Below are 11,063 nucleotides of genomic sequence, written 5' to 3'. Positions count from 1 at the left end.
ACAGTGTACCGGTACAAAACCGGTTTCTCTTATTGGACCGGTCCAGAAAAACCGGACCTGAAAAAATTAGGTGGACCGGATGTTGGACCGATTAGAAAATTAACAGATTATTTTATCAGGCATTCACACGTTTTGACGCTTGCAGGTGGAAGAAAATAACAAGAGTGAAGTAGAGTAGAGTTTTACAGTCAATCGTACAGGTGCAGTTAGCGTTGTAGGATTTTAAAACGTCAGTGTAAATCTAATACTCCACCAAACAGATTCCTTTGTAGTGAAATGGACCATTGGTATGAGTCATACTGCATCAGGTCCAGGTTCAGGTCCAGACCTGGACCTGATCCTTTGGACCTGGACCTGAATTTTCTGTACTGGTACCCAGCCCTACTCCACAACTTAAGCCCCGGTCACAAAGCGCGTATACGAAATAGAAAATGTTAAAATTGAAGATAGCTTAAGATCGGATCATTCCTTAATTAGTATCTCTTTACTCTTATCTACTACACCAAAGGGGCCTGGCTTTTGGAGACTTAATTGTGATTTGTTGAGTGACCAGCTGTTTGTGAAAGAAACCTCAAAATTTATTACAGAATTTTTCCTCTTTAATGAGGGATCAGCTAACCCACACATCGTATGGGAAGCCTTTAAGTGCACTGTGCGTGGTCAAATAATCAAGTTTTCATCTTGGAAGTTTAAACAAAATAGAAATACTGAAATATTGCTTATAGATGAGATCAAAAGGCTGCAAGAAGAACTAGACTCATCTCCGGATGACGACATTTTTGACCAGTTACAGGGTAAAAAACAGGAGTTGGAAATAGTTTATCAAACAAAATCTAATAATCTGATAATGAACAAAAGAGCCAAGTGGATGGAACAAGGAGAAAAGTGTACAAAATTTTTTATGAATTTAAATGGTAGAGGACATGTAAGAAAGAATATGACAAAACTTGTAAAGCCAGATAGTTCAGTGGTAATTGATCCGGAAGAAATTTTAAGACAACAAACAAAATTTTATGCCGACCTGTACACTTTCAAAGACCCCCCTATGTCTCTAGACAGCGATGTCTTTTTGCCTTTCTTTCCGCAACCACCACCAGTAAGTTTATTTGATAGTCAGCGCGATAGCTGTGAAGGGTTTATTACAGAAGTTGAACTAAAAAATGCTATTGAGTCATTTTCTGTTGGTAAGTCACCCGGTTTAGATGGCCTTCCCATAGAATTTTATAGGGTCTTTTTTCAAAGTTTAAAACAACCACTGTTGGCTTCCTTTAACCATTCGTTTCAGGTTGGTTGTTTATCAGACACACAGAAAACTGGACTCATCACGTTATTACTTAAACAGGATTCCACGGGAAAAGACAAAGAACCTTCGCATATAAAAAAACTGGCGCCCGGTGACCTTATTAAATTGTGATAACCGTATACTGTCTAAATGTTTGGCCCTCCGAATGAAGAATGTTATCTCATCTCTTGTTTCGTATGATCAGACTGGTTTTATGAAAGGGCGATCCATTAGTGACACTATACGGAGACTTTTAGAAATCATAGAATACTATGACCGAAATGAAATGCCGGGTTTGATATTTTGTGCAGATTTTGAAAAAGCTTTCGATAAAATTCGACATGATTTCATTTTTAAGGTTTTGAAGTATTTCGGTTTTGGTGATTCATTTATTACATGGATAAAAGTTCTGTATAAAGACACTTTTAGCAAAATCATCAATAATGGTTATATTTCCGAGTCGTTTGCCCTTAACCGTGGAGTCCGACAAGGATGTCCCATTTCGCCTTACTTATTTGTCTTAGGTGTGGAGTTACTAGCTATAAAAATTAGGAGTAATATTGAAATTCAAGGTTTAACAACATATGGTCTTGAAACAAAACTTTTACAATTTGCCGACGATTCCAATTTTCCCCTGGTTCCAAAGCTTGGTACCCTGTATGCCTTGGTAAAAGACATAGAAGTGTTCTCAACATTGTCAGGTTTAGTGCCAAATTTTGATAAGTGTATGATAGTACGAATAGGTTCGTTAAGAGACACCAACTTCTTTATTCCTTGCTTACTACCATTACAGTGGACAGGTGGCCCTGTAGACATTTTAGGAATCCATATCCCCAAGTATCTATCAGATATTGTTGCTTTGAATTTTGACCGAAAAGAATCAAAGATAGATAAGCTTTTAAATCCCTGGAAAGGAAAACTACTTTCTCTTCTAGGTAAGGTTACTCTAATTAATTCCCTGATAGTGTCGCAATTTATCTTCTTGTTTCAATCCCTTCCTTCTCCACCTCCCTCTTTCTTCGAGAGGTTTGAGAAAAAAATATTTAAGTTTCTGTGGAGTGGTGGACCAGAACGAGTGAAAAGAAAAACAGTTTATAATCTCTACGAATATGGCGGTCTCAAACTTAGGAACTTGCAGGCTGTTGATCTTACCCTGAAGGCTTCTTGGGTGCCCAAATTGTACCATAATGAAAAATGGTTCTGCTCTAAACTGCTACTTTGCTCAAGTGTTTTATTTACAACTAATCTATTTCCCTTTTCGCAACTCACACTTCGTGATTTCGAAATAGTTATGAAAGAAAAGGCACAAATCAGTCAATTCTTTAGGCATGTCATACAGGCGTGGCTAAAGTTTCAACTACGCCCTCCAGAGACTGCACAGGAAGTGAAACAACAGCCTATCTGCCTAAATTCACACATTCGCATATCCGGAAAACCATGCTTTTTGATGTCACTATACAACAGGGGGGGTAGTCTTTGTAAATGATATTTTAGACTCACAAAATAAGCTTTTAACTTTCCAAGACTTACTATTAAAATTTGGGGACACATGTGCAGAGTTTAAGTATAATCAAATCATATCAGCAATTCCTAGCAATTGGAAACATTTACTACGACAGGTGTCACCAGAGTTAAGGGTTTGTGTTCCGGCGTGTAGAAACATAAACTGGCTTCAATTTCCAAATATCAATAAACATTTGTATTCATTTTTCATGTCTGACGCCAGGCTATGGGATATCTCTGACCGGATCCAATACTCGTGGGGGGAATACTTAAACACACCCATACAATGGAAAATAGTATACAGTTTACCCTATAAAGTTACCATTGATTCCCAACTACGCATGTTTCAATGCAAATTACTATTTAAATTTCTAACTACCAATAAGATATTGCACAGGTGGGGGGTAATAGATACATCACTTTGCAGTTATTGCACAGAAGAGGAAGAATCAGACATTCATTTATTTTGGGATTGTAGGATTGTTACAAAATTTTGGATACAGGTACAGGATTGGTATTTTAAGCACACTGGGAATTATTTACATCTTACTTTGTTTAATGTGTTATTTGGTATTATAAGTGATCGTGTTCCAGCTTTGTCCAATTTTGTTATTTTGTTAGGTAAACATTTCATTTTCAAATACCGCAACAGACGTCTTAACCTAGAATCATTTATTGCATATATGTCATATTATTTTAAATTAGAAAATATCATCGCCATAAGACTAAACAAAACTAAAAAGCATATTGGTAAATGGGGTAAATTGATTGGTTATATATAATTTGATATGTCTCATGTACTACTGCAACGGTAATTGGGGTATAATTTCTTGAACTTCATTTCTTATTAAGTTCACTGTGTTTTACTTATCAGTTTTATAGGTTCACACATGTCTCTTTCTGTTTACGATTTACGTGCCATGCATGTGTTTGTATGTGTTTTGTTTCTTTGAAAATCAATAAAAAAATTTAAAAAAAAAAAATTAAAAAAAAAAAAAGCGCGTATACGTACGATTTGCTGCGATGGAGGTTTTATGCGCGATATAAGCGCAGTACGTCGTAAGTCTAGAAAGAATCGGAAGCAATGGTTTATACTAGAGTATATATAAAACCGTGCTCACAAAGATCGTAGGACATCGTACGATAAGGTCATAAGAGCGTACCGGCTATTTTCAGGGGTCCAAGATGGTCGCGGTGTAGCGAAACATGTTCTTAACATAAGTCACCGGTGATCTCTGAGGTCGCAGAGCTCGTTACCGAGTCACCTGCAGATCGTCCGTACCTCGCATAGGTATCGGTCGACATTCGATTGATAGTTGGAAGTCAATCCAACGATTGATGACCGATTTCACCTCCAAAAGTCAGACGATTCTCGCTAAAACTGAGACGGCCCGCAGAATCTAGGAGTATCGCACAAACTCTGGCGACCTTCCTCCACATCTTGCTCTTGTGCAAAGTCAGTGAAGTCGGGCGTGTTTCCTACTAGCATTCTGTTTGTGTGGGGAGAATGTTCTGCAAGCCTGGACCGAGCTTCTGTCAATTGGTCCTGTCATTAATTTTGCACATGACTGAAACATGTCCCATGCTTTCTGAATTACGTCGTTTGAATCTTTCCATGAGGATCTTTTTCTTTTCCTTGGTCTTGTAGTCAGGTTGGCCCGTAGTGCAGAGGGTCCGCCTCAAAGAAATCTGCTATGGCGTCTTCCACTTTGTCCACTGGTCCGTCATGTTTTTCCTCCTCTTTCTTCTCACCATCATCTCGGGATTCTTCGTCTCCGGAGCCACGCTCTTCTGACACTTTTGTCTTGGTAACTTTTTTGCCCTTCTTTCTCGGCGTCATCTTTCACTCTATACACACATGCGTAGGGGCTTCAGAGGTGTGGTATTAATGATATCTGTCTAATAAGTGCAACTATGCTCAATCTTTGTCAAGGTGATAGGCGAGCACAGACCTACTTGTTGCTCATCGACTGCAAATCAGATGGCGAACGACTTCCGTTTGTTTGCAAATATTGGCCTTTCCGAAACTTGAGGGTAATTCTGACATTGTGGCCCCGTGGTAGTATGTAGGCTGGCTTTGTGACATATTTCTTTTCTTTCATCATTATGCCCGCGCACTCCATTCATTGGTTAAAAAGATTCATACGACAAAAGAATCAAAATCTATTGATCTTTTGCCTTTTTGTGAGGAACGTCTTGTGTTACCTCGTCCGCGTGCAAGAGGTAATGGGAGGTTCATAGATTTACTCACAGGTGATTGCACAAGCCTCGCTTATAGGTGACGTCGACAGGGACAGTTGGGGGAGGAAGAGGCACGAGTGGAAAATCGTACTACACTCAGCTGCGATGGCTGATTTCGATTACGATTTAGCTTCGACTCACTGCGATCATCGTGCAATATGCGGAATCGCAAGGACGTCGCATGCGCTTTGTGACCAGGGCTTATACCCCTGTTACACTAATCGAAAATCATTCGGACGACGTTTCTGCGAGCTTTAAATGACATTTTCGTGAGTAAGACGTCCGATGTTCTCACGATCATCCCGCGATTTTTCGGGATCGCCGGCGATTTTCAGGGGTCGTACGATGGTCGCGGTGCAGCGAAACATGTTCTTAAAATAAGCGATAAGTCGCAAGAGATCTCTGAGATCGCAGAGCTCGTTACCGAGGAGTCGGACATCGTGCGTGGAAATGGTGCGTACCTCACAAGGTTATCGGTCGACATTCGATTGATAGTCGTGCGTCAATCCAGCACAGATCTAGTTATTAATCATCGAGAGCAATTCGGATGGCGAATGCCCATCAGTTGGGAGACGTTCGGGCGACGATCGCGACATGTCATTTCGACAACAAAATAAGCAACATTTATTGATCTCTTGCCTTTTTTGAGGGACGTTTTGTGTTACCTTGTCCGCGTGTATGAGGTCATGGAACATCGATCATCATAGATCTATTCACCGTCGATGGCACGAGCCTCGCTTAAACGTGACGTCAACAGGGATAGTTTTTTGGCGTCAAATACGCAAGGCCCTTCCTGCGATAGCGAAGTACGTCCGAAGATCGTATATAATACGACAGGGGTACAAGAAACACGGATTTCTGTGCATGAAGGTGCGAGAAAGATAAGACTATTTTCTACGGCGATGTATTTCTGTCAAGTTACAACGTTTTCATAGCGAGCACGTTGTTATCATAGTGAGACCTTTGCTGTTTAACGGAAAGGTCACGACTTTCACAGCAAATGTTCTGTATGTCATAACTTCTGTTCACAGCGATTGTTCTAAAGTTTAGCGTCAAACTTCTGGTCATAAACAGGCTCACTTAACAACCGGGGAACCCTGTACATTTTGCGTTTGCGGGATATGTTGTATGCCACTGGGATTTGTTCAGTAATATACTACTTTGGTCACTAATGATTTCTGAATACGTGCCGATTATATGTACTTTATGTACACTGTGGTTTGTAACAATTGTCTGCCGAGAAATCCAGGAAGATGAGTGACGTGTCCTCGGTCACTTCACGAATTGATTTTCTTAAGTTTTAAAGTCAGTTTTTCATCAATCACTTATTATCTCAGGTGACATCATTTGGCGAAATGCCGTCCTAATTTTCAGAAATTTAGGGGGTCTTCCTCCGTTTCTGACCCATGACGTCCCATGACGTAATTTACGTAGCATATTTTCGCACAGACACATGATAGGTCATATAAAATGAGGATCCGAAGTGACTTTCCTTTTCATAATAATGCCATCATTGGATAATTCCTTGACGTGCAGAACATGCAACTTACAGCAATTCTGGAGTATGATGGGATCTTATTTTTCCTGTTCCATATCATGATACAAATTTCACGCTTATATTCTTTTGAGACATGCCACATGCACCATGGTACTATTCTGCTCCGTTTTTTGATAGATTTATCTTAAAATCATCATCTCTTAACACGAATTCAAGTCCACAGCAATGTACCTTAGCAGACATTTGGTAAATTTTCTAACACAAAAATCCATGTCAATGGGGGAAAAATAAGTATTTGTTATTCCTGTATATTATGAATGTTCAGCAATACAAAATGAAATTAGAAAAAAAGTCGTATCTGCATGCAGGCGTCGCACGTGGCATTCTTTGAATTTCGCCAGTACAAGTTCGTCTACTGATACCCAGATCCCCTATGATACCCTTGTAAGTGGAGTGCTACATCCCTGGCGGAGGGAAGTGGTACTGCATGTAATGTAGTTTACTTTGAAATACATTGTATACGACTCTGTACAGTGTATTGGACTCAGTACACTGTGTAGGACTCAGTACAGTGTATTTGACTAACTACGATGTATTTGACTCACTACAATGTAATTGACTCAGTACAATGTATTTGACTCAATACAGTGTATTGGACTCAATACAGTGTATTACAGTGTATTGGGCTCACTACAATGTATTGGGCTCACTACAATGTATTGGGCTCACTACAATGTATTGGGCTCCAATGTATTGGGCTCACTACAATGTATTTTGCCTCTGTAATACATTGTATTTGTGAAATACATTGTATTTGAAATCGTAATACATTGTATTTGAGTAATACAGTGGATGTAATACATTGTATTTGAGGAATACATTGTATTAGGCCCTGGAATACATTGTATTAGGCCCAAATACATTGTATTAGGCTTTTGACTGGAATATTAAACCATACGTGACTGGTATCGTCAATTCATCACCATTAATAAATAGTGTAACTTTCATATTATCTTTCTTTCGTCAATGATAATACTCTAGAATATAATCATGCATTTACAAGTAAATAAACTCTCTTTTTCAGGGAAATGGTAACGTTTAACGTAGACCTTCGCCATGACCCCAACTCCACGGCAGCGGCGTACAACGTCACCATGAAGCTGATCTCAACTCCGTACATCAAGTACGTCAGCCTCGGCAGACTGACGGACGGGCCACGCCCAACAGTCATCGTCAAAGCAAACAAGGTCTTGTTCAAGGTATGATAAGGATAGGGTGGAGAATATCGCACTGTTACATTCTGGTCCTCCTCTCTTATGTGATTTTAGAATATGAAGGTAGAATACCTTAAATGCCAAACGTATTGTGGGTCCAAACAAAATTAAAGAGGATTCGTTTAATGTACCATATTATTCATTGTTATCATATAGGCAAGATCATGACCACAAAAAAAATCTTAGAAATGGCTGTGTCCTGTCGGCATGCTATGTACAAACATACTACACTATAAAGTCGTTTGTAGATTAGTGTCCGTAAATGTAAAATTGTCATGCACCTACATCTAGATCTAATCAAGCCCTGTGAACGATCATGGCAAATAATTTTTTTAAATCTAGAATTCGTTTCTTTTTACTAATCAAACGTACTCTTCAGCAATTATTTTCCTGGACTTTGTGTTTCGTTCATTCCTTAGTGGCCTGAGCTCAAACTGGACGATCGTCCCCAGTTCACGTTTAAGATGCGGATCGACCCTGACGAGAAGGAGCGGGCGGGAGACCACCGCTTTGTGGGGCCTGTGGAGACCCTGTACCGCGGGACAGCACTCCTGGGGAAGCGTCTGCGTACAGAGGCAAAGCTGCTGCAATTCTTCTACAAAATCGTCGGTATGTGTACCTCATTTCACTTTCCATACTCCTGTCATGTTCAAACAGTGAGTATTTACTATGGCCCATGCATGTGTTCAGGTAAAAATAACTGTGTAAGTGGTGAAAATTATGACTTTTTACATCGTGCGTTCCCCGCCACACAGTCCCCGCCCACAAGATCACGTACATTTGATATTGACAGGTGTAACAATGCATGTATGTTCTCTAGATGCCAGGTCATTGTTTCTATCATACCGTAGGTAAAGTTAAACTCGTTTTCGTTGCCTATGGAAATACTGTAGTGAAGTGTATACTATATACATGGAAAAGGTAGAATTAAATATGCCTTCTCATTTCTTTCAGAGAACCCTGAGAGACAGAACGTACCAGGTAAGTGACTTGCTGTTCTTAAAAATAAAAAAATAATTAAAAAGAACAAATCTGATTGAAATTCGATTCACAACCTGTTGCGACGGCTGCTGGTTCTCCTTCACAGGGCACAAGAAACATTCGCTTTCTAAGAAGATTGTTGGCATCGTTTACTTACTTGTCCATTTTTCTTTTCAGAATTTCGCGAAAAGAGTTTTCTGGTGGATTCACAGAACAACAAGGTGTACTTTTGTAACTACGCCAGGTAAGTTGAACGATATCCTCACAGCCCAATGTTCTGATTTTCTACTATGAAATAAACAGTCAGAAGCTTAACAGTACAACAGCAAACTTCAATGAGCCGCCCATTTAGTCCAGGTAGACAAATCGAAAGATTTATTTCACGAAAATAAAGAAAAAATGTACATTCTGATATAGGAGAAGTTATCAACATTTGAGCCTTTACTTCTTAACTTAACTTCTTAACTTCTTATCTTAAGCCAGCACGAGATTGATATACAGTATGGAATTCATTTCTCTTCGTGATTTTTATTTCAGACGCCGCAAGGGACTAAATGCCTGCTTCTCCCATGATGAAAACAGCAAGTCGGAACATGAGAACTGGCGGGGTATGGGACATGAAAGCAATAGCTTGATCTCACATCCGTTCCGTTTCTGTAGATCATTTGCAAACTGTCTGAATTGGTAGCTTAAACATTTATTGCTAACATTTTCTATTTTCTATTCGCTATCACTTCTCCCATTCGTGAATAAGTTCATCAGGTTGGAGAAAATCCTGGGTGGCAAGGTCTTCTATTCACAACCAAGACATTTAAATTCATGGCCAATTGTAACGACTAGGTGCATTTTTTTTACTGTATCACATTGTACTGCAGCTAAGGCGTCGCTGCTTACAGATCTGGTCCCAAATGTAAAGTATTTATATATTTACATCGATAGTGAAGAAGGTGACAGACAGTCACCGAAACTTCGGCTGTGACTTTATGTCTTGGTTGTGAATGAAGAAATTCGTTATGCGATGTTTGAGTACTGTTTCTAACAGTCTCAGTACATCTGATGGTACTGAATAGTGTTTGTAATCACAGGTACGTGATTGTAATCACAAATCGCATGGAAAGATTGTTGTTTAATGCCAAGATATTCTCGATGAAACGTTTACCTGAACCAACCGCTAACCAATCCTTTCAATCCGAAATCCTAAACTATCTTGCAGTACTTGGTATCGCTAATGATATAGACTAACTGACGCTAGACTTCTCTGCCTTTAGATTTATTTTTCCCTTCCTGTGCCTGTTGTAGTTCTGAGCCCGATGCTGGGTAGCCTGCTGGGCGTGTCCCGGGCGGAGTCCCAGCTGTACGGGGTGAGTCACTGCGGCAGGGCCTACATGATGAGCGAGGATGACGGGAGGAACTGGTTCTCCGTCCCGCGGGACGACTGGACCAGGGCCAGGGGGGCGGACTACGTACCCGCCATGGAGGTGAAGGAGGGAGAGAATGCAGATGGCTCTACGGCACATGGAACCACGTGGAGAGGTTTGTTTTTGTTTCTCCCTGTCACAAAATAACACTTTTCAGTAAAGGGCGATGGCCGAGCGACCGTACAGAGACCAAAGTTGTATTTGTTGCTTCAAGAGACACATGGACAATATGCACTCAAGTCAGTGACTTATTTTGACAATGTCACAAAGGGCATACAAGAGGTAAAGGTAACGCTACTTCACCTTTATCCGAGGGGTAACCTATATCCGTTGCTTCCAAAAACGGATTTTTAGGAATATCAAGTCGACGGACGATAGATTTTAAGCTACAATAGTTTGAACATATTACAACTTGAAACCACCGTCTGTAGACATGATATCCCTTAATACCGTGTGGGAAAACACAACGAATATAGGTTACCCTTTGGATAAAGGTCAACTAGCGTTACATGTAGACCCACTATTTAGGCTGTGAGGGTAGTGGTTTGTTATCCACTGTGCATAGAGCACGCTATTTGAGAAGCAGACAGAGCCCACTCCTCTCCTTCCACCGTCTTTTACCTCCCCAACCGAAGTCAGGTTTCCATTTTTAGAGGTGGGTGAAGTGAGCAAGACCGTGAGCGTCCCAGGGGCACAAGCTTTCTTTCATATTTGAAGTATGATATAAAAAGTGAAAACGTAAAAGATTCCATTCTTTATCCGGATTACTCGTTGTGAGACCTGTCAAACCTTAAGTCAGAGCCTCTAGAAACCACACTTCAGTTTTCAACTGGTTTTCTCACGTGGTGCTGAAAAGTTGTCCTTTG

At 40.2% G+C, this 11,063-nt stretch overlaps 1 protein-coding gene across 1 annotated transcript; it reads left to right on the top strand.

Moving 5' to 3' along the window:
- The first annotated feature begins 8,221 nt into the window (after window positions 1-8,221).
- LOC118416770 lies at window positions 8,222-9,468 on the top strand. The gene is made up of 4 exons (XM_035822010.1): window positions 8,222-8,407; window positions 8,753-8,779; window positions 8,957-9,023; window positions 9,317-9,468. The coding sequence occupies exons 1-4, from the start codon at window positions 8,263-8,265 to the stop codon at window positions 9,465-9,467; spliced, it is 390 nt and encodes a 129-aa protein (XP_035677903.1). The 5' UTR covers window positions 8,222-8,262; the 3' UTR covers window position 9,468.
- Window positions 9,469-11,063: the final 1,595 nt, after the last annotated feature.

Source organism: Branchiostoma floridae, chromosome 5 (genome assembly GCF_000003815.2).
Source record: "Branchiostoma floridae strain S238N-H82 chromosome 5, Bfl_VNyyK, whole genome shotgun sequence".
Taxonomy (NCBI): Eukaryota; Metazoa; Chordata; class Leptocardii; order Amphioxiformes; family Branchiostomatidae; genus Branchiostoma; species Branchiostoma floridae.
The sequence above is the reverse complement of the archived record's forward strand: the minus strand, read 5'-3'. Positions and strand labels throughout refer to the sequence as shown.

Excerpts from the sequence above, each read along its gene's own strand:
- LOC118416770 (XM_035822010.1), top strand. The coding sequence starts at position 8,263 with ATGCGGATCGACCCTGACGAGAAGGAGCGGGCGGGAGACCACCGCTTT. Across the intron at positions 8,408-8,752 it reads ATTCTTCTACAAAATCGTCG|AGAACCCTGAGAGACAGAAC; the intron begins GTATGTGTACCT and ends CATTTCTTTCAG. Across the intron at positions 9,024-9,316 it reads TACTTTTGTAACTACGCCAG|ACGCCGCAAGGGACTAAATG; the intron begins GTAAGTTGAACG and ends TTTTTATTTCAG.